The sequence below is a fragment of the Spea bombifrons genome, chromosome 4 (genome assembly GCF_027358695.1).
Source record: "Spea bombifrons isolate aSpeBom1 chromosome 4, aSpeBom1.2.pri, whole genome shotgun sequence".
Lineage (NCBI taxonomy): Eukaryota > Metazoa > Chordata > Amphibia > Anura > Pelobatidae > Spea > Spea bombifrons.
Window position 1 is genome coordinate 4765285 of NC_071090.1, and position 24528 is coordinate 4789812.

The window sequence follows — 24528 nt, forward strand, 5'->3', positions numbered from 1 at the left end:
TATGAGTAAAATACTTTATATATATTATAAACATACAATTTGTTGACCAATCGGCCCCATTTGGCCCCCGTCTAGTCGCCCGCTTCTCCTGCTGTAAAGACTCAAACCTTAATAAGTCGTTGGTCTCGTCTTAGATTCAGGAGCCGTATGCCGATCCCATGCATGTTTAATACCCTCACTGTATTACCCTCTACCACCTCTACTGGGAAGCTCTTCCGCTTATCTACCACCTCCACGGCAAACAACAGCATGCTTAAATTCCCTCAATGTTGTAACATTTCTCCTCCTTTGAAATAAACCTCCCTCCTGTACTTTGTGAAGTCCCTATGTATTTAAACTCCATCCCCTCCTCTCTCTTCTCTCCTCCACATTCTGGGTTATAAGTATAAATATTTAGTGATTGTATATATACATTTATATATTTATATTATATATATTTAGATTATGCACAATTGATTTACATTTTCCGAGAGTCAATTCGCCCAACAATAAATCACTTGTCGCTGGCATCGATTGGGTCAGAGCCCAAGGTCAGGCGCCCATGGGGGAACTCAGACCCGGCTTAAATTTGGGTAATAAAATATTTTTCACCATACCGTCCCTTTAAGAACTTTTGTATCATTAGATGCTTATGGAAGCCCTCTTTTAACCATTTCCTTACCCACCGCCGCTCCCCTGAGACACCCCGCTTCTCCTGCGCCCGCTGTGCGTGATGGGAGTTGCAGCTGTTGGTGTATTAGCAGCCAGGCTCCGTACTTATTATTTTTTCCTTTTCTCGCATCGGTTTCTATAGCAATGTGAAGAAGTTTCGCATGGAATCGTTAATGAGATAACTGCTTCCCAGATTTCTTTTTTCTTGGCAGGGTAAAAATATCTGGAAACAATTTATTTAATCAGTGTTTTTGCGGCAATAGTAATATAATAGCTGCCGTTACCCCTAGCGCCATTCTTTTTTTTTTCTATGTTTTTTTTTAAGCCAAATTTTATTTATGGGTTAAATTTTCAGCCCCGGGACTTTCTTTCGCATCCGCGCACGTTCGACGTACAGAAATAAGGAATATTAAGTGGGGAAAATCGCTAAATATTTTTCTATTGGGGGAGGAAAAAATTGACTGTCCCTTTAAGAAAAAAAAAAATCTAGGTTTTTCGACTTATAATCAGGAATTATTGAGACTTTTTTTAATAATTGGGAATATTTGATCTACGGCGGTTATGTTGCTCCGTTCCGTATCCTTGGGGCCTGTCGCCCGCTTCTGATGTCATCCCTTAAAGGGAAAGTGACAGCTTAGTTGATGTTTTTTGAGATATTTATTTTCTCGCGTAAACTGAGATTTACGGCAAAAGATATAAATACTGCTATATCTGATCGATTAAGCTGGCAGTTAATTATTTTCCGTTCGCCTCACTTCACGGGCTGCCTGAGCCAATAGAAACCAATCAGCAACTTAATAATAGGGGAGAGATAACTTAACGGGGAGGAATAATCATGCAGATCTTAGGAACAGGAGCCGACGGCTGTTCCCATAACACACGCATAATGTCCACATGTACATATATGTTTCTTACGTGTCCCCAGGGGGTCTCATATCCCTTTGGGGGAGACGGGGGGATCTTGTGTCCAACGGGGGCCCTTAACACGTTTTTGGCACCATGTATGGGTTAGAGAATAGGGTGTAAATCTGTACATTAGGGGTGGGTCGGGGTCTGTCGTCGGGGGCTTGGAATGACAGTATAGGAAGAACGCACGGAGGGAGTTTATTGGTTCCCTGGGTCTGTGTTTTATGCCGTTCGGCGTATGTCTCCACCAAAGCGTGCCGTGCTTATCCGTCTCCGAGCCCCCCTGCTGCATTCCGCTGTGTTAATGGCTGAGCATCTCGCTAAGGTCCGCCGCTCCGCCGCGTCCGTATAAATCGGGCTTCACGTCCCCCCCCCCGGCGAAGAGGAGGAGAAGATTTGAGTCACCGCTTAACCGCCCTTCATAAACAGAAACCAAGGGCAGGAGAATGTGGGTTTACCCCCCCCGCAAGACCCCCACCCACACGCCTCGGCTAATACCCCGGTTATTTGTTATAAGCCCGTCGGCCAATGAAAACGCTGGGAGCATACGATGAACGTGTCTGCATCTTTCTCATTTACACGGTCTCTGTGCGACATCCGCTATAAACCGCCAGGTTTATAACCCCCCCGCCGTCAAGCCTTCAAAATATCCTCCTTTGAATCACCTGTGTTCAAGCAGGGGGTTTGAACGTAGAACAGATATTAGACTAGATTAAAAAAAATAGAACTCCCCAGCTTCCGTCCTTATGACGGACCGTGTATAATGTGCTTTATTGGTTTAAAGCGGGGGCTCCGGAGAACATGCGCCGCCTTACGTTATAAAGGTTACTTTATCCTTCATCTGGACTCTTTTGCGGGACTTCCCCTGATATTTATGCTTTCTGATGCTTATTAATAGCCAGACGGTTCCGTACGGATCTTTTATGCTAATATTTGACATTTAGACACAATTCATGTTATAGGGGCCCCCCGGTGCAAAGCATTATGGGAATCTCCAGCGCTGTACTGTTTAATCTCAACTCAGGCTGTCATTGTTACCCCGTGAAGCTGTTTGACAGGTTCTGCTATTTGAGACAATAAATTGGATACAAAGTATAAAGCGCCCCTCTGGGACATAAGACCTCATAAGCATAGGCCAAAGACCTCAGAGGTCCTTTCTTCACTTGACTATTTTTATATGACTGACGTGATACTCAGAGTTGAGGCTAATCTATACTGAGCGTATTCTGTGAATTCATTGTATTCGCGGCAATTTGAATCTCCAATAACTTAAAGAGATGTCTTGGAGAATCAGAAGTTGGCTCAATTGAAGGTAGTTCAATTGAACCCCGCCACGATCAGCCCATGCCATTGGGGCACTAGCCTGCTGAATCGGTATTTAGCTAGGTGCAGGCCCAGGAGATCAGGCGCTGGGTGACATGTGATAACATATTATAAAGATGTCAGACGCGACATGTCTAGACTACCACACGCCTGAGCTAGTAGAGGAGCCACGCACAAAATTATTCATAGAAACATAGATCGGCCCCCGTCTGGTCTGCCCGTTTCTCCTGCTGTAAAGTCTCAAACCTTAATCAGTCGTTGGTCTCGTCTTAGATTCAGGAGCCATATGCCTATCTCATGCATGTTTAAATTCCCTCACTGCATTATCATGTACCACTTCTGCTGGGAAGCTGTTCCACTCGTCTACTACTTTACCAGTTAAGTAAAAAAAGAAAAGTACAGTAAATGGGTCTTAAAGGAAGGAGGTTAAGCTCTCTTCTATCCTTTTTTAACATACTATCACTTTTCCCGTAATGTTGTTAAAATAAGAGTTTGTTTTGCGTTATTTCAATTAATTCAAGGCGAAAATTTAAGAAAATGGAGAGTTTATTTATAATTGGAAAATCAGAGAAGGCATTTAAAACACCTGTATCAGTGAGTGGCCTCTTTTTTTATACCAGCCGTCTGGGGTGGAAAAGGAAGGGGGGAAACATTAACCCTTTAAGGAGCAGTCGAAAATATGGTTTATTAATAGAACTCGTGATGCACAAAAAAGTAATTCTGGTACAAAGTTTTAATAAGTGATCTTATCACCACATTCCATTTGCTGCACAGATTCATTCGTTGCCATGGGGATTAGACTTTTTTTTTTAAACTTCTGCACCAGAATCTTTTTTATATACGCCCATTTTCTATGTCACAATTTTGTTTGTATTTTGTGACGGTCCATGCTTCGAATAGCTTTCTTTCCCCCTTTTTTTCTTCATCTCTGGAAGTGACCTTCACATTTCTGGCAAGGTCAGCTTTCTCCTGACAAGGAAAGAGCTGCAAATTACCCCTGTGTATGACAGCTCACGTTATTCCTAAACACGAGCTCCCCTTGCCTGTCTGCGCATTAAGAGCCGCGGCTGCTGACGGGGGGGGGGGAACGGGACGTGGCATCCAGCTTTGAAATGCGCAGGGTGATTTGTTAATTGTGCGTGAAATGCGGTTCTGCTCATTTTGGGTGAATAAAGCACAAAATAGATGTTTAGTTGTTAACGTCTCGTCAGCTGGAGAAACTCGCAACGCATTTTTCAGGTTATGAAACAGATTCACGTGTTATTTATCAGTCTGGTACATAATGCATTATGGGTGCCTTCCTGTGTTTCAGATGACTACTGACAGGCGCATTTGCTTGAAGCAGCCAATCAGTGGCAGGAAAGTGCTCCCGTTGAAATTAATGGGATCAGCCTCTTGTCCGCATCACTTGCATGGACTGCCCACTTACATCAGTGGGTGTTGCCGCTGCCATCAGTGGGTGTTCCCGCTGCCATCAGTGGGTGTTCCCGCTGCCATCAGTGGGTGTTCCCGCAGCCATCGGTGGGTGTTGCTGCCAACGTTGGTGGGCATTCCAGCTCATATCGCGGGAAACATCCCCATTTAAAGGGGAAATAGGCAGGGAGTGGGGCATGTGAGGACCCGGAGGACTCGAGTGTTGACAGAACCGCAGAACTGCAAAAGTGGCGCTTCTCCTGCAGTTCTCAGGGCATGGAGCATTTTACGGAATTCTCCCAAATAAATTTGCCCCTTTGCTGCCCCCTCCCAGCTATTTTCCATGTGAGAAATGTATTTCTCGCATGATACCACCGGTCTGCTCCAGCTCTGACTCGAGAAAAATAAAGTAAATGTACTTTCATAGGCATTCTTTTTTGCCATGGCTGTCAGGGACATGAAAAGGTTAATATTTGAGCAGTCTAAGCGTCTACTCATTTAGAAAGTTCCCAGGTAAGTTAATAAATGCATTACTGCCCATATACATCATCAGTTAATAATAATAATGCTCCGGTTATCTCAGATTAGAAATAAAAGGGCAGAAGCCCTTCTTTCATCCGAATCTGGTGATTTAAGTGTAGCTAGAAGAGATATAACTAATTAGACTGCATTCTGATGATTCCTTCTTTCTTCTACCTTCAATATATTATTAGACACCCCTGTGCTAACATACCAAACGTTCATCAGAATTATTACCGTTTATTAATGACGAGGGCGGAATGCGTCGAGATGTTATATGGAAAGCACAATTAGCTGTTAACGTTCCCTTGGTTAATTTAAAGTTTCCGTTAGGTGACAGTTAATGTTTAAGATCATTGACATCTCCGATGTCGCGTAAGCACGTCGATGTTCATTTTTGGAGAAGACACATGCGTCGCAAGCACCGTCCGTCTCTGAATTCCATCCCTTACCGTTTCCCCAGCTCTGCCTGCCTGTGTTGATAAATGTGAAAGAGAAGACTGGTGACAGACGAATTGGCCCTGTAATGAGTAGGGGAGGATGAGAATATTTCCAGCGAGTGTCTTGTTAGGAAGGATCTCAGGTTGGATTAATCCCGTGGAGGTCATGGAGATTTTGTTTTTGTTGGCTGTCCTGGCGGATTGTGCTATACAATGGATTAAAGAGACACTCCAGCCATCATAGGCATTTAAATGCCAGGTGTTTAGCACCATTGGCTTTTTTTAGGATTGAAAGGCCTAGAGGGATTTAAAATTTGGTGTTTCCCTTGCCCCCTTGCATGTGGACATAAGTCCGGACACCCACCTTCCTCCCACATGGAGCATGAGAGTGGCTTCTGTAAGAATGTAGGGCTATCTGTATGTGAAGGTGGTGTCAGCCTTGCATGGGGTGGGTTAAATCTTTGTGGGGCAGGGTTAACCCTGGGCAGCGATGACAGATAAAACTCATTCCGCCCATCTTCTGCCTATTTTCCTTGATGTAAAAACTCAGTAGGATAATATTAGGATAATAAATAACACAAACACACTCCCTAATGTTGTTAATTCACATCCAGAAATATCATAAACACCCCATCGCTATCTACAACCAAACGTCCCTCATTTCACACTTGCACCCATCATCCACAATGTTAAATGCTGTTTCAGGCAACATATTAAAAAAATAATACCACAAAACAATATGTATTAATATATCTAAGTTCACTTTAATATATTACAACCAAAAAAAACGTGTTACCTCTGGACTCATGAAGAGTCAGCCTTCAGTACCCAGGAGAGGAAAAACTCTCTGTGAGTGATACCTCTTGGAAACCATGGCTTGACAGACTTCGGTCTCTCTGTGCTTTAAGAGCCAAACAGAGAATCTATAATTACCTGTGACTTGTGAGGCCGAATCTCCATTCTCTGCAATGCAAAGGTTTCCTTTTTCCCTTACTACCATGTACAGTTATATTATACAGCTCTTTACAAAAGATCCCCACTTCTGCTGGGAGACTGTTCCACTTGTCTACCATAAACTCTTTGTAAAAAGAACATATACAGAGATGTTTGTTTATTATATTATAATGTTTTTAGTATAATAACATTTTGTTTTTAAGGAGTCTGGTTCACTTTAATATTTCCGTTACCATAATCTCCTTTACTTTTGGCGCTGTACTTTTGTTATTCCTCCACAATTTCATTTTTTTTGTTCAGTACAGTGAGAAGAAATTAGATTAAACTATAAATGTATATTTAGAATGATTAAATTGATAGCATGCAGATTGTTCCCAACAACCTGAGCATTCTATCACCATGGAAACATGAAAAGTTTGAAAAATGATATCAAATGTTTATAGTGAGCTAATTATTTTCAATGGTGTCAGTCACCTGTGAATCTGTCACTAATCCCTATTGGTACTTCTACCAAAATACAAGATGCCAAGAGGAATCTAAAATGCTGGGTTACTATGGAAACACCTAGAATATCATAACCAATTCCAAGAAATTTCTACTTGTATAGATTTTTCTAATGCCGGGATCCAACCCTACTTCACAATTTAAAAAACTCTGTCACCTTAAAAGTGTTTGCAGTATGTATTTAGTTACGTTTTTCGAGACTGTCCTGTGAAAACCAGGACTGTTGGAAAGTATGCCCTAAGCTTGAAAATGGTAGCCATTTTTATATGCCGTTGGCCCTGGTCATACCTGGGGACTTTCTATATGAGCCTTCACTAAGACTCTTCAAATATTAATAGCCCGTCGTGAACATTCTATATAGGAACTCGCCGAATAGCCCTGATACCAAAGCTGCCCCTTCACTCGGAGATCCCGAGATTGGGGCAAAAACCCTGAGACTCCAGGTTAAACCCTGATAGCTCCCAGGTATAACCATGATAATACGAGATAAAAACGAGACCGGCCACGGATATCTCAACCAGCGCTTTAAAAAGCAGCGCCATTTGTGAGCCAACGTCATTTTTACTTTTGACCCAGGATCCTTCCATGAAACCCAACAGCCGATGTGAAAATGTTTCTCGCTCACAGATCAATAGCTCGAGAGCTACGTGAGTTGAGAGACACCGTGGCTTGTTATTAAAACAAAAGCAAAGTGCGGCTTTCTTCGGCTATTAATTTGATATGTCTGCGCTGCTTCGGGATCGCCAGGAAGCCAAGAACAGAAAAGAGACATCAAACAAACTGATTGCTCCTTTCCTCCGGGGCAAACAAATCTTTAGAAAGGTTCGATAATCTTAAAGGAGAACTGTCGCTGTCACAGCCTTTACCATAACTTAATTCATTAGTTAAAATGACGTACTGCTTGTCCCTTTTTTTTTGTTAATCGATGTAATTACTTTGGGGATATTTAAACCTGAGCATCACAGAAGCTGGTGCTGGTGGCAGCCTGTGGCAAAGGTTGATCGAATCGATTTCCCGTCCTGAACCAATCAACGGCAAGCAGGAGCTTAAAGGGACAGTATACCATCTGTGATAGCTCTGCTAACGAAGAATACATGTTAAAGTACTTAAATATACATGATAAAGTACCCTAGGGAGAAGCTGCAGGTACGCAGCTGCCCTCCTTCTCTGCGGTCTGGCGATTATCTTCACCGATTGGCTGGTTCAAGCAGCCAATCGATATCAGGGACGTGCTCAATTTGCCAGAGTTTGTCAAGTCAGCAATTTACAAGGGGGGGACTCAACTGAAATTTAAAGGGACCTCTCAGCAATATGTGTTAATGATGGCTGGAGTGTCACTTAAACCACAGGTGAGAGTTTGAGTTTAAAATACAAAGTTATTTAGGAGACATGGCATCGCCTGAATGGAAATCCCAAGCAGTGTGATCTCACTCATACCCCAGTGCTGTATAAAACCCTGTATATATATATATATATATATATATATATATATATATACACACACACACACACACATATATATATATATATATATATCATTTCCCACACAGCAACATTACTCCGGTAGGAAGCCTACAGCCCAGCACGCTCTCTCTTACGCAGATCGTAAAAGCTTCCATTATTCTTATTATATATCTGCCCCCCAGCATTAGGCTGGGAAGAGGAATTATTAGTAATTCATCGTTGTACAGCTAAAAAGCGATGACATTTCCAATCTACCTGTAGTTTATGAACTACATCATAAAGTAACACACACACACATATATATATATATATATATATATATATATATACTACTGTTAAAAAGTTTGGGGTAACGATTAATTAGCCTTTAAACTTGGATTAGTGAATGCAACATGCCATTGGAACACAGGAGTGATGGGAGTGATAAAGGGCCATTGGAACACAGGAGTGATGGGAGTGATAAAGGGCCATTGGAACACAGGAGTGATGGGAGTGATAAAGGGCCATTGGGACACAGGAGTGATGGGAGTGATAAAGGGCCTCTGTACTCTCTGCTTTTCTTTTACAAACAAGAACATTTCTAACTGACCCCAAACTTTTGACGGATAGTGTATATATATATATGCCTAAAATCCGAATCTGTCCCATGAAAACTGAAATGTTTTTGGGAGGTATACATATGTTCCTTTGCCTGATTGTGATGAGAGTTATTGAGTGCCAGTAGCTGCTGGTTCAGTCATAAAAGGGGTTACGGCTCTGCCCACCTCCCGTCCATCCCGTTAGTTGACGGCGGTGAGACCTTTGACGTGTTTTGACTCCCTTTCGAGGTGACGGGAGAGGGGAAGCCCGTGGAATGCTGGGTCCTCGCCGGCGGGCAGCGTGTGATTAGTGACTGTGATATTGTAATTATTAATTGAAGCGGTCATTACGCGGCTGTTCAGCGCTGGACACTCCAAGCCCGTCACTGGGCGGCTCTTGTGTTTCCGAGACGGATTTGTCCTTTGTCTGTGGATGAGTCACGCGAGGAGTCCGTGTCGTCTCTCGCCATCTCATTCATATTGCTTTGTGTGGCTGTCACTCGGCATGTATGCAAAAGGGCTGCTGTATAGGATCATATACATTCAGGACAAAGCGGTAAAGGGCCAGGCCAGATTTACATTAAGGCAATGGGATATTTATGGGATTTCCCGCCTCAGGACAGCCCTACAGGATGTACCCGAGACGGCGGCCATGACACCGGCGCCCAGCCTTGGAAGGAAGAGCTGGGAAAGAGAGGCTGCGGCGGCTGTGCTGGGTACTCGCAGACCTCCGTAGTTACAAGAAAGAATTCTGATTGGGTGAAGTATAAGAAGCGGTAGGTGGGGCTCCTGCTGACTGACCCCTCCATTGAGGGGTGTGGCAAAACGTACAGTTGTGCCCATTACGGGCGGGGTCAGAGGCGTGGCTACCTGTCTGCCTTATAAGACGAGGTGAGAGCATCGCCAGGTAGCCACGTTGGAGCTGCGATGGGCGCGTGTTCTACAACTGATCCCTACTAAGGCAGCTACACTGTGTAGAAAACAGGGACTGTTGGCAGGTATAGTACAGGCAATCAGGTTCCCTGGGGTATTACTGTGTTAATGGGTAGCCTTATATACGATATAAAAGTAAGAAATATAAGCTAATTTGCAGACGTGGTTTTAAAACATGTCTTCGAGGAGTTATTTTGGTCTCTTAAGTCGAGTCCTGATGGATAAAGAACCCTCCGTCCCCGGCCCGACAGCCGTTATGTTTTTTTAAATGAGATTGATTTGACAAAAGGGAATCCGATAAGCCACATCTATCCCCGCCAGCTACCGTCAAAGGTCCTTAACCTTTTCTAATAAAACTAACCCAGGGGTCTCACTTAAAGTCCCCCTGCCACCTAAAAATAGCTCTCCATTAATCAAAAAGATCATCAAAAAGAGTATTTGAATGTCGCATTTTCCTTCTATCTTCCTGCAAGGAAAAAAAAAAAAAGTCCCTGATTGGTGCTTTTATCTCTGCTATATCACAGCTACAATCCCTGCTTGAATACAGGTGACTTAATTCAGGATATCTCCTGACAGATTCTTGTGGCTGCAGGAGTATGTTTGTGGCAGGTTGTTGGAGGGTTTCCATTTGAAATACAACGTTTCCAGGTATGGTTAGCGGGGATCTCAAAATGACACAATGTCAATGCATGTTCTCATTCATGCGCTGATACCATGCGGTGCCGAATACCATCAGGAACAGCCGTTCTCTTAGGGGGTCCATCAAAATGGAGAGCAACCAGCCTATGAACACATTAATACGGCATTATATGTCCTGATGCCCATCAGTAAGAATGGGGGGGGGGTACTGGTGGCACTGAAGATAAATACCCCACTGGTTGTGGCTTCCCCTTTAAGGATCATGGACGCCCGATGGCGATAATTCACTTTGCGCTCGTTCTGCCGGTTATCAGCAGGCTGTTAGTGGTTCCCAGACATTTCCCAAATTTATCTCCTCCGCATTATGTCACTAAACGCACCCAAAGACACAGGGAACGCGCAACGTAATTACCACGCAGGGGCGTCCGCGGAGAGACATAACACTCCTGCGTGATTTATTATATCCAATCTTCACAGTGTGTCCTGGAGCATGTTACGGCAATACAGTAATAACCACTGATTGCACCACGGGGGGGGGGGTTAACGAGGATGTTTTTACTCATAGCAATCAAAACATGTAATAAATGTATGGTTACAATGCGTTCTGTATTACAACAGCCCATATCCGCAAAGCAGCCCCAGAAAGCTCTAACTTGCATATTGCAGGATGGGTTTTCCTGGGGGACAGTTTAATGTCAAAGGCAGCTCCCTGTACGATGAATGGAAAGGAAAGTTAATGAATGTATTCATTTAACCTGCTACAAAAAGAATGTCATTACCTTAGGGAGAAGCTGCAGCAGAACTCCCCACCCGTGTTTCGAAGATTCGCGCCAATGAGCGGCAAGAAAGCTCTGGTTTTCCGCACTTGCGCACAAGAGGTCTCATTGGAGATCCCTGCAGGAGCTGATTGGCAGTTACAGACCCCCCTATGCATTTCCAAGGGGTCCCAATGTAAATTTAAAGGGACCATACAGTTATCACATACATTAAAGTTTATATGATGGCTTGGCACACACATTATATATATATCTATATATATATAATATATATATATGCACCACTCAATATTATAATTATTATATATTAATAATATATAAATATATATAATATTATATAAATATAATATTATATATATATAAATAAAAATTTGTACTCAACTGGCGTTCATGCCGATAACCAGTTAAGGATGTTTGAGAACAGGTAATTTTGGCATTCACTGAGGCTGACCCTTTCACTCTCCCGGAACCATCTTGGCTGAAGAATTAACCCTTTAGAGGCAGTATTTTATTTATTTAATTTTCGGTGTATGTCTCCCAGTGGTGAGAGCGTAGAGATCCCAGAAGAAAAGCAGTTTGCTTGGCAGACAGAAATAGAAAACAGTGGGAGAGAGTCAGGAGCGGCCATCTGCCTGAATCCCATGCGCAGAAAAGGAGAGGATGCGGAGATTAACCCCTCCACTGCCAGCCTCATCCATGTAACCTTTCCACTTAAAGAGAGAAAGAGAATGCCAAGCCCTGTACTGCCAGGGATCTATGATTAACTCCTTGTACACAGATCACAGGCTGTGATTAACCAGTATACTGCCAGGTCCAGTACCAAGAAGCTACGATTAACCCCTTCAGATCCAAGGAGTTATAGCCGCCCCCACACAGACAAGCATCAGTGGTTAACCTCTTACACCGCCAGGGAGCTGATAACATCCCCTACCTTGATATCTGAGATAAAGCTCTATTCTTATATGGAGATTATATTAACTCCATAGATGCAGAATGGCTGAGATTAACTCCACATTGTCCAGAAAGCTGAACCTGAGCTCCTCCACTTTAAGGAAGAGATTAGAAACCTCGTTTACGGTAACGGATTTGTCACTAAGCTTTCTTCTGCCAAGGAGAACATGGCAGCTCCCCAACAGCCATAGAGCCGTAATTAACCCCTAGACTCCCAGGAAACGGTAATTAATCCATGGTTTTAGAATTAGGATTAGCCGCCCCATTGGAAGACAGCAGAAATTTACCCATCCAGTCCACGGGAAATGTATCCATGGTTGACATTAAGCTCTTAAACTGAAATGACCCCTATCTACTGAACGCAGAACCAAGAGGGAAATTCATTTTAGTGTTAGATCCTCACCTTAGAGGGAACGCTTCTCACAGATGATTGCGAAGTAACCGTGTAATATTTCGGTACAGTGTGTCTCCACGTTTTATATTCAGCGGAGACGCATGGCTTGTGCTTTCCTCCGCGCCTCAAGGAGTCCTATTGTTGGAACGTGATATCAAAGTGAGATTTCTAAACACGCTTCCATTGTACTTCTTCGATGTACGTGCAGCCACCTCTTCCGCCTCATGATCTTACGGAGCTTTGTATAAAGGGAGTCTGTCGACTAAACGGTGTATATTGTGGGGATAGAGAGAAAATGCCAAGACATTCCAAGACCGTCTCACCTGAACAGCCTTTGGCCGGTCAGTCCAGAGCATCCTTCTATAGTTACCAAGATGTCTCATTCCAAAGCTGAGATGTACAAAGGCTCAATGTGGCCCCAGAACATCATACCATGACCCGCAACTGTATTTTTTTTTACATCATGGATAGCTGGACTATGACATCATCCATTGCTGTTAAAAGTGGCTGCGATAACAGGTCGGCAAAACTGACAACCAAAATACAAGTCCACGATTGTTGAGGTTATCCTGGTACATTTACGACTGTTAGGCGCTACGGCGCACAAAAAACAATCCAATTTGGGATTTCGCTTCCTGCCAAAAAAGATCTATTTTTGTTTTTCTGTCTGAAAGTCCCAGCACCTGACTCTTCGAGCAACAACAAGTTCATGATGTCAAATAGCAACTCGTATAACGTAAAGGCGTGTATTCCATGCCTAATAGTTTTAGCCCTATATCTATCTTAAGGAAAAATAAGTTTAAATGTTACATTAAGACCCTCAGGTACTGAGACTCTTGAAATATTAACTCTTTAATAGCTCATCGTGAAGATTCTATGTAGTGACTCGCCGAATGAAGTAACTAAATGGCTCCAATACCGGTCCCCGTGACATTAAACTGTCCCTTTAACTGATCTGCAGTCTGGGACCGCGCGCGGTTACAATGTTACCTTAACAGTTCATACTTGGCTGTAGAGGACAAGATGTTTTCTTATTCGAAATACTAAACTTTGGACTCTTCCCAAGTCAATGTCAAAGCCGTCTGCACATCTGTTGCTGGCGGTTTGATTTTGCGAGCGGAAAGATGTCTGGGTGCGGGCAGTGGGTGATTTTATTACGGTCGCCGTGTCTTTATTCTGGGGCGAGGGATATTCTGCCGCGGTACCCAAGCGGAATGATTTCCGCTAATCCCCAGATTCAAGATGCCGGCTACGGCTTTTTAAAAACCTTTCTTTTAAGGCAGAGTAAATCTATCAAGGAAACATAAATGTGAGAACTGATTTCTTTAAACACAAAGTCATTGTAGATGTCTGTAGAGGATGCAAATCGTAGCTAAAATGAAGACGTTTTGGGGACGTTTTCATCGTTTTTGGTGCAAAGTAAAATGGCGGAACGGAATAAAATCTGATTATACTTCAATTTAAAGCCTGTTACTCTCAATAGGTCATGAGGCCACATAAAAAGCCCCTGCCATGTCTCTTACATACATGCCAACCTGTAGGAGTCGAGATTTGGGCTAGGCCAAGGGTGTCCAACCTGCGGCCCTCCAGCTGCTGCAGGACTACATCTCCCATAATGCTCTCTCAGCTAAGGGGCTGGCTGAGGAGTATGGGAGATGTAGTCCTGCAGCAGCTGGAGGGCCTCAGGTTGGACACCCTAGGGCTAGGCTGTCACGTGGCTTGGGTTGCGCATGCCCACTGCACCATGGAAGCCCCTGTCATATGCGCAGGGTACCCACCAATAATCCTAATTATTCCTACTTTGGAGGGCAAGAGAGGCAGCTGCCCCAGGCCCTGCCACTTGAGACACCTGGAGTCAAAAACCCTGCCCCTCCTTGACTATCGGACATACACAGGAGCCACTTAGAAGATCGGAGCCCTGCAAGTCAAGATACTGATTGCCCTGCTTGTGAGAGCTTCTAAGAGTAATTATTAAACTGAAAGCAAATGGCACGGGGCAATAATTTACCCGTTAGAGTCTGTCTATTAAACGGAGGTCACACACCGGTGCACCCCATTTAACATTATCAGCGCGAGTGCTGTAAGCGGAACCAATATGAAATACAGCCTTTTTTTTATAACTTCTACCTTGTCTCTGATGTTTGAAGACAGAAATTTGATTTATTGCTTAAAATATATTATTGACCTTGGGTAGGAGTTTAGCCGTACGTGCCAAGGGTCCCGGAGTTTCACATGGCAATCCTGACTAGCGCCTAAGACTCGTACGCCGTATTCGGTCACAGGCCACGTACCCCAAAAGCTGGGTACACCGCACACCGTACACTTACATTACACATACACACACTGCGACTCTAACACCGTACACTTACACATACATACACACACTGCCACTCTAACACCGTACACTTACCCATACATACACACACTGCCACTCTAACACCGTACACTTACCCATACATACACACACTGCCACTCTAACACCGTACACTTACCCATACATACACACACTGCCACTCTAACACCGTACACTTACACATACATACACACACTGCCACTCTAACACCGTACACTTACCCATACATACACACACTGCCACTCTAACACCGTACACTTACACATACATACACACACTGCCACTCTAACACCGTACACTTACCCATACATACATACATACGCACACCCCTTCTAACACCTTACATTTACATGCACACACACTTACACGCATACATACACACAGCCACTCAAGCACCATACACTTACATTTACATACACACACCACTCCAACGTTTACACACGCACACACCCTCTAAAACCTTACACAAAAACAGACTTTTATTAACCATTTAAACATAAAATTGCTTGTCTATCCCATGAATGTTTACCTACCCTCACTGTTTTAGCCTCTACCACTTCTGCTGTTAGGCTGTCCTGTTTATCTACCACCCTCTCCCTTACATCACATCCAGGAGCTGTAAATAAACATTTCAATCTGTTTTCCTTGAACAGTTAACAGTTAATAGCTGGAAGATCCGAGCCCCAGCCAGTTACATGATAAATCTCCGCTGTTATGTATGAGGCTCGCTAAGGCTGGTACAGACTCTCTCACAGCGGGTAACATATGGAGCTGCTAGAAACTGAATTGAACAGAACTCGGCCCCCTATCAAGAGCAGACATGTTTAGAAGGGAAGCGGAGATGATGGAGAGCGCACTTGGCCTTGCAGGATTTGTAGAATTAGATCACTGAAATTAATATATTGCATTGAAACACCAAATTAATGAAAGTCGGGAATCTCAATTAAATCGGATTCTTTTTTTTTTTTTCTCTGTTCTGAGAATTATAGAGGCTGAGAGCTGAATGGGGTCGATTGTGGATAATTCCAGGCAATTTGGCCGACACAGAACTGATTTCATAGAGGGTTTTTTTTTCGTATTAGAAATTTGCTTCCGTTAATATGATCTGTTCAGATATTAAGTTAATATTAATATTTATTGTTTTATATAGCGCCATCATATTCCGTCGCGCTGTACAACAGGTAGACAGGACAAGTAGTACATAACATTTTATATATGCACAGTAGCGCTTCCAGTTTGAGTGACAAGCTACATTCCAAGCTCCGCCCCCTGGGGCAGAAGTTGGGAAGTATGGGAATATGACATCATATTTAATGCCCTCTATGTGGTGTAAATAGATGTGTCCGTGCCCCCGATATACTCACCTCTGGTCAGCGCTGGCTCTGGGAACACGGTGGGTGGGGGTCTGTCCGGATCTCTTGTGCGCTTCCATGAATTTACAGGGGATGCTTTCCTGCCACTGATTGGTTGATTCAGAAAGCCAATCAGGGGCAAGAATCATACGATCGAAAGTGCTGCAGCTTCTACTTAAGGTAAGTGATTTTTTTTTTTTAAAGAATGCATATTAAAGGGTTAGGGTTACTCACAGAATACCTTACTGTGCATTCTTCTATAGTTTGGGTGTCAGGGACATCAGACTGTCCCCTTTAGGAAAACCTTACGTGTCTGAAGGTAAGAATATTCTTAAAACACCTGAATTCAAGCATGGATTAAAGCTGTGAGATTAACCCCAGTTGGGATACTCAGATAATGATATTGAGTTAAATCATCCCAGAGTCTTCAACTTAAAAAATAAGAATCCTTCCAGCTTTCCCATTGGCGAATCTTACAGCCAATAGAGAAACAGCTAATCGGCCCAATACTCTGAAACTATTACATCAAAGTCGAGCCTCTGGGAAGGCAGGGAAGGTTATCCCCCCCCCCCGAGAGAGACATAATTGTTAATTGTTAAATAAGAACGATTTCACGTCTAGATTAATAAAAATATGATCTCCACCAGCGCGCCATTAAACCCGATTCTGACACAGCCTGGAGTGATATATGTTAGTGACTCGCTGTCAGTCCTGCTTTAAATCACGGCGTAAGAGGCAGCGCGGGGGATTTCTGAGAATTCCTCAAAGCCGGGACGATTCCAGGAACTTCGGCACCCGAGGCTGGGCTGCACCTGTCGATAAAACCTATAATGCTGATTGTAGGTAATACGGGGGGCCGTTGGGAAAGAGGGGTCCTGCTTCGGACCCCAGTAAGCACTATTGAGCCATGTATACTCATAGCACCCCCTTATGTTATAAAGTAAAGGTGTAGGCATTGGGGTCTTAATTTGGTACTTCTGGCTCCCCATTGCTGGGACGCCGAAGAGCATGTGACATCATACACAATATTGGGGTCTTAATATGGTACCCTTTACATAGTTGGGTGGTCGATAGGGGGCTTTGCTTAGACTTTGAAGACTGTTTTTAGCTATTTAAATAAATGATTAACATGATGAAAATTGTAATTTATCTATAGACATTTTAATTTATAAACCCGTTTCCTGCTGTTTCTATACACATTATTGGGGCTTTTAGGGCAGTAGAACCCTGCGATACCCTCATACCCAGCAAACATTCCGAGCTCCTAGAAAAGAGGGGCATCAGGGATTTGGGACCCATAGGGGGAAGTATTCCAGGTATATGCCCAAGGACAGCAGCCCCAGTAGTGACTCCACATTTTGCCCCAATCTGCCCTCCCCACCCTCTCTACAAGGTCCGCATTAAGCCGCAGACTCTGTTGAGCCGGTCTTTTTTCCGCTGGGTCCGTCTTGTACATGAAGAGTAAATGTCAGGGTCAGATACTGCGATATTCCGGTCACTTTACCAGCTGTGCGAGACCGCGGGATGTCACGAGACAGCCCCAATCTGCTTGCTTTACAGGACGCTGTCCGTCTGCTCTCTTCTACCGGCCACTCGGCAGGGACACGGAGTTTGGGGGTATTTGGCTTAATAGGCACCATTCTAACTCAGTATAGTCGGATTTTTGTGGCTGTGAGAGAAAATCAGCATAGCCACACCTCCCAATCTTTCAAATGACCAAATAAGGACGCTTGTTTTAGAGGTGTGGTTAGAGGCGTGGCTAACAGGAAACGTTTTATTATGAATGCCTTTTTTTTTTACATTGTAACCCATTTCTGTAAGTAAGACATTTAGTAGCCGTTTCTATCCACGTTTTGGGGGCTTTTAGGGCATTCCTGAGAAAAGAGGGGAATGAGGAATTTGGCTCCAAAAGTGGGACTGTCTCTGCTGAACAGGGACACTTGGGAGAAATGACATAGCTAATACTTTAATATCCTGACAAGCAGACTAGACGGGGGCCGAATGGGGCCGATCTGCCTGCAAATGCAGACAGTCTATCTTGGGCGTAGCAGGTAACCCCCCCCCCCTTGATTAAGATATTTACAGATTTATTTGATAAATATGTCTTTCTATGTTACATAGTTTATAAAAAAATCATATACAGAAAGTGGAGCGAACAACACTAAAAGCATAAAAAGGTATAAAGATTCAGATTCCGGGGCTGCTGCTGGAATAATAATGGCGTAATTGTTTTACGGGTTTATCAATCCTCTCCCCGTAGTAAATAAAACGTCCCCCAGCGATGCGACTCTCGCAGACAGCGACCGCGGCGGGGAGATCTCGCACTAAATCATCACGACAGCGTGTGCGTCACGCGGTGACATGCGCGCTCCCATCTTCTGCCCTCTAGAAAACTTTTTTCCGGGGCCTGGTTTTCCACTTCTGCGAATAAACGTTCCCTGGTAAAGGCCAGAGCGATATTTCACAAAATAATTCCCCCCGCAAAGGTGAAACGTCGCTTTAACACGAATCCACCGCGTGGCCTTTAATGTGCAAACATCAGGAAATATATAAATATATAAACACGGCAACGCGGCTTAAAGGGACGGCGCGTCCTGCAAGCAAATAACCCCCAGCGCTGTATACAGTAATATAACCCCCCAGCGCTGTATACAGTAATATAACCCCCCAGTGCTGTATACAGTAATATACCCCCCACGCTGTATACAGTAATAACCCCCCAGCGCTGTATACAGTAATAACCCCCAGCACTGTATACAGTAATATAACCCCCCAGCGCTGTATACAGTAATATAACCCCCAGCGCTGTATACAGTAATATAACCCCCCAGCGCTGTATACAGTAATATAACCCCCAGCGCTGTATACAGTAATAACCCCCCAGCGCTGTATACAGTAATATAACCCCCCAGCGCTGTATACAGTAATATAACCCCCAGCGCTGTATACAGTAATATAACCCCCCAGCGCTGTATACAGTAATATAACCCCCCAGCGCTGTATACAGTAATATAACCCCCAGCGCTGTATACAGTAATATAACCCCCCAGCGCTGTATACAGTAATATAACCCCCAGCGCTGTATACAGTAATAACCCCCAGCGCTGTATACAGTAATATAACCCCCAGCGCTGTATACAGTAATATAACCCCCAGCGCTGTATACAGTAATATAACCCCCCAGCGCTGTATACAGTAATATAACCCCCCAGCGCTGTATACAGTAATATAACCCCCAGCGCTGTATACAGTAATATAACCCCCAGCGCTGTATACAGTAATATAACCCCCAGCGCTGTATACAGTAATATAACCCCCAGCGCTGTATACAGTAATATAACCCCCAGTGCTGTATACAGTAATATAACCCCCCAGCGCTGTATACAGTAATATAACCCCCAGCGCTGTATACAGTAATATAACCCCCAGCGCTGTATACAGTAATATAACCCCAGCGCTGTATACAGTAATATAACCCCCCAGCGCTGTATACAGTAATATAACCGCCAGCGCTGTATACAGTAATATAACCCCCAGCGCTGTATACAGTAATATAACCCCCAGCGCTGTATACAGTAATATAACCCCCAGCACTGTATACAGTAATATAACCCCCCAGCGCTGTATACAGTAATATAACCCCCCCAGCGCTGTATACAGTAATATAACCGCCAGCGCTGTATACAGTAATATAACCCCCAGCACTGTATACAGTAATATAACCCCCAGCGCTGTATACAGTAATATTACCCCCCAGCGCTGTATACAGTAATATAACCCCCAGCGCTGTATACAGTAATATAACCCCCAGCAGACTGCGTGACCCTGGGAATCTGCCCCATTTACCCTGAGACTGGTGCAAAAACCCTGAGACTCAAGGTCAAACCCTGAGAGTTCCCAGGTATGATTATATTTCTTCTTGACTCCAGAAGCAATGGGTCATGCATTGTAAGGATGCCTGTAAGGAACAAACTTAAGTAAATTCGGCAGGCGCCGAGGAGTTATATCACCGAGCGCTTTGCTAGGTATTAGCCGCATACAGCAAAGAGATAAGAAAGCGAGCGGAATCTATTAATAAGACGAACCTGCTGGGGTGCGGAGAAGCAGCGCGCGGGGGTATCAGGTGATCCGCCAGCTGGGGTTGATGGAACGCAGCGGGGATGAGTCTACATCTGCGGCTGTTTGAAATAATGAAGGATGTAACACGGGGAGCTTGCTAATGAAACGCGCCCTCTATATTATTAACAGCGATTTTACTCCAAAAACATTAAAAAGAGCAGCACCCGCCGTACGCGCCAATAACACCAACGAGGAAATTCCACGCGACAACCGCTAAACATGGCTGTGTCTTTACCTTCCCTAACCTTCCATGCATTATTCACGCCCTTCTTTACGTCAGGTGGTTTAGCCTTTTTTTAAAACATTTTTACGTACATTTTTACGTATTCACTAATTTTACCTAATCCCCAACCAATTAATACTCATGGCCCATAGCTCCCAAGTGGAGGGGGGGGGGCAGTCCTGAATTTCGGACACTGTCCTGCATATCTGCCCCCCTTCTGCAGGCAGTAAGGACTATTGGCCAGTTGGGGGAGATTCTCTGGTATCCCTAGTCCTCCCCAGGAGGAACTCATAGAGGTGTGTGCACACAGAGGGGCTTTATGGCTCCGGCTGCCCGGAACCCCCTTTGCGGTTCTGCTGACATCAGTGGGCGGTCCTGCCGATATCAGAAGGACACACCTCTGTTTCAAGGGGAAATGGCCGGGAGTGGGGCGTGTCACAATACCGCCTCCATCGTAGCTCTGACGAGGCCGCCGTGCGGCGCTGAACCCGCAAAGAGGAAGGTGGCCGCACCCCCAACTCTGCCCACTTCTGACTCCACCTCTTCTTGTCTGTAGCCACACCCCTGACACCAGTGTCCCAATTTCTGTATGTGAAATGCTTGGCTGATGACATAAAACACAGCGTTAACGCATTTCGCCCCCCCGACGCCGCTACATTATAACAAATACAATCTACTCAAGCTGCATCTGTGTTATTACATCGGGAATTTCATTACCTACCAATAGGATTACCTGGATAGTACAAATCTAAACGACCAATTACATTTGAGCAGTGGGTGGGATGTCAGTAATATCGAATTTGATGATGTCATATACACAAAGAACGGCTGAGTACATCATAGAAACCGGATCCGATTCGCTGCAGTTCTGCGGATGCTCTGCAGGGGGCGTCCAAAATCAAATGGGCAATTAAATCCAAGTTAATTAATTAGGTCCCTTGTGCCGTTCGTAACGAATTCACCAGGCGACGCCGCGGCGACCGCTGGGAAATAATATTCGCCGTTTAATAAGGAACGCGTACAACAAATGAGAGCGTCCGGGAACGGGGGCAGGCTGGCAGCTTTTCGGGATTCGTTCTCCTCATCGCCAAATATGAAATCATCCGACGGGGCGGAATAAATTACGGTAACTTAGAGTGATAGTCATGGGAGTATATGCAAGATGGACGCACGCAGGAGAAAATGGGACAGATCTATGTTAATATTACCAATTCCTCCACAGCTTTGGATATCATACCTCCCAAGTGTCCCTATTTAGGAGAGACGGTCCCTCTTTGGAACCCAAATCCCAGGGTTCTACAGCTCTAAAAGCCCCAATAAGCCTTAGGTGACCTTAGGTAACCCCAATTCTGGCCCTGCCCTTAACCACACCCCCTAACACAAACGTACGCCTCTCCGGACCTTTCAAAAAGTATTGTGGGTGGAGTCATCATACTTAAAGCAATTTCCTAGTGTGGGCCAATGGAATTGCAGTAGTTGGCGCAAGAAGGCGGAGTATTAATCATGGAGATCATGAGTACAGGAATTAAAGGGGGCAGCTCCTATAGTAACAAAAGGGGGGTTCCTAATACGTAAATTACTTACCTTAAGGGAGGTGTTACTATGAGAGAGGACAGCAGTCGCTGTGCATAGGGGCGGGGCTAACACTTGGTAAGAATTGGGAAGTGGGTGGGGTCTGGGCAGTAGGCAGAACCTAGGAGGGGAAAGGGCGTGGCCAAACGCTGCACCCTCCTGGAAGATTAAAGAAATAAGAGTTCCAGAGAAGCTGCATTTTATAATAATAATAATAAAAATAATAATAATATTTATAATAAAAAGTATAATATATGGGAGAGATCTGCTTTAAAATCGTAATGTTTAGATCTTTCCAAGCTTTTGTGAAGTCTTTTATTTTAATATATATATATATACACGAATATATATTTTCTCTTATAGTTATACTATTTACTATTTACTTATGTTTATGGCAATCACTGTCACCTACAAAAAAAAAAAATCCACCAAGAGCAAACAGCGCCACCGTGTGGCGGAACTGATATGAAACCCACCGGGCCAGAAATGCTTCGCATACCACTTGCTCTTTGGCAATGAAAGGGTTACAACCGGGAAAGTAGAAGGTAAATGGGTTTAATTGTCCCCGGCTCTCCGCGGGGCAGGTTGTGAAATGCCACCGGTGGCCCCCCTGCGAGGTCGCGCTCTTATGCATTGGCTTCTGCTAACGTGGCTAAAGGATTTGCTGCATGATTAACCCTATCGTGTCCGACGTACTCCTTAAAAGCGTTTATAATCATTTGGCGAAGATGCTTTATCAATAAATTATTGGCGACCTTTTAAAAAAAGGAATGTTACAGCATGTTTTCTTACACAGAAAATAAGTGGCAATAAAAGGGCTAATGTTAAGGGCTCTGTTAACTAAACAGTGCTAACCTGGGTACGCTCGCAAGTTTTAGCTAGAAACAGAAGATTTGACAGCAGATCGGCCGCAGACGGCCCGCCTAGGGACTGAGAGGGACTGTCTCTCCTAAAGAAGGACACTCAGAAGCTATGCATTACGTGTGTCGGTGTGTCTGCGCACAGGTGTACCCCTGGCCGCGATTGAACTGTATAATAGACGGGCGCGGGGTGATGCCCCCGGCCTTTGTTAGTTGCCGGTGCGGAGTCTGAGCTTGCCAGTTGGCTGTCATCCCCGTGTATGTGCAAAGCGTGTTGCGAGGCTGGATGTGTCATGCCCCGCGCGCTGCTGTCTCATTAACGCCGTGTAACTTCCCGGGATAATAACCAATTCATTACTTGTCACCCCAGAGCGGAATGTCATATTTCCGCAGCGCCTCATTTCGGGCTGCCGGAGAGACGCGACGGGCAGAAGAACATAACTTTAGTAAAAATACAATAAAAAAAGAGATAAGGCGAGACTTTCAAAACTTTCGAGAAGGTGGTCGGGTTGGAAAATCGGGATTCTTTGACGCTGCAGTTCCACTAACTCTGCTGAAATTAAGGCTTCTAAAACTAAATGCTGCGTTTAAAAACCTCACCCCCCTTCCCAGAAATAATTCTTTAATCAAATGCAGATTTTTTTAGGGAATTCTTTTTTGTCATGTGAGATAAAATAAGGCACTGATAGGATGATGCATAAAATATATGCTATAGGCAATGAATGAGTTGTCTAAGTGGAACAGCAACTTTAATTCTTTGGTAAGAAAGACCGGAAGGGCCATTTAGGATTGTACGTTTTGCGTGTCTTGTTTGCGTCGTGTACACTGACGGCTTTTATTACTTATCGTTACGATCTGTCTCTGTTTTCTTTCCGCAGGAACGGGTAGAATATCTCTTCCTCATCATCTTCACGGTGGAAGCCTTTCTAAAAGTCATCGCCTATGGGCTCCTCTTTCATCCCAATGCATACCTCCGTAATGGCTGGAATCTCTTGGATTTCATCATCGTGGTTGTAGGGTGAGTACAGCCTGACTTTCAATAGCATTGCAGACCGGCCCCATTCGGCCCCATCTAGTCTACCCCTTTTCCACTTACTTACCACTCCCTCAGTAAAGTAAAACTTCCTTACCTTCCATCTAAGCCTCTGACCCTTTAGTTTTAGATCACGGCCTCTTGTTCCGCCATTTCTCCATGCGTAGATAGCGCCTCTCACTGGGGTTCACTTGAGTCCGATCCACTTAAAGATACAGAACACGTTTACTGGTCTCTAGTTTGCTCCTTTTTGCTCCTCTTTACTCCTTTTCTTCCCTTAACAGGCTTTTTAGTGCCATATTAGAGCAAGCGACCAAGGCAGATGGCGGCAGCGCTCTTGGCGGGAAGGGTGCTGGGTTTGACGTGAAGGCCCTTCGTGCGTTCAGAGTTCTGAGACCCCTGAGGCTGGTGTCTGGAGTCCCCAGTAAGTAGACACTTCATAACTTCTTCGGGTGAGGGGATGGCAGAGGTTACTTAGGAGGGGAGGGCATGGGACTGGTTTTTGGGTGAGTACATTTGTGAGAAGATCAAAGACAATAATAGGCACAGCGGTAGACTCCTTCATGATCTA

General features: G+C 44.4%; 1 protein-coding gene across 3 annotated transcripts in view; it reads left to right on the plus strand.

Annotated features, from left to right (window-relative positions):
• CACNA1C (calcium voltage-gated channel subunit alpha1 C) overlaps nucleotides 1-24528 on the plus strand; it is a 155528-nt gene that overhangs the window by 83236 nt on the left and 47764 nt on the right. For all 3 annotated transcript variants that reach the window (XM_053461817.1, XM_053461816.1, XM_053461815.1), the window contains exons 4-5: nucleotides 23803-23942; nucleotides 24242-24381. In XM_053461817.1, coding sequence (XP_053317792.1) covers nucleotides 23803-23942; nucleotides 24242-24381 — 280 coding nt within the window. The remainder of the gene's footprint in view (nucleotides 1-23802; nucleotides 23943-24241; nucleotides 24382-24528) is intronic.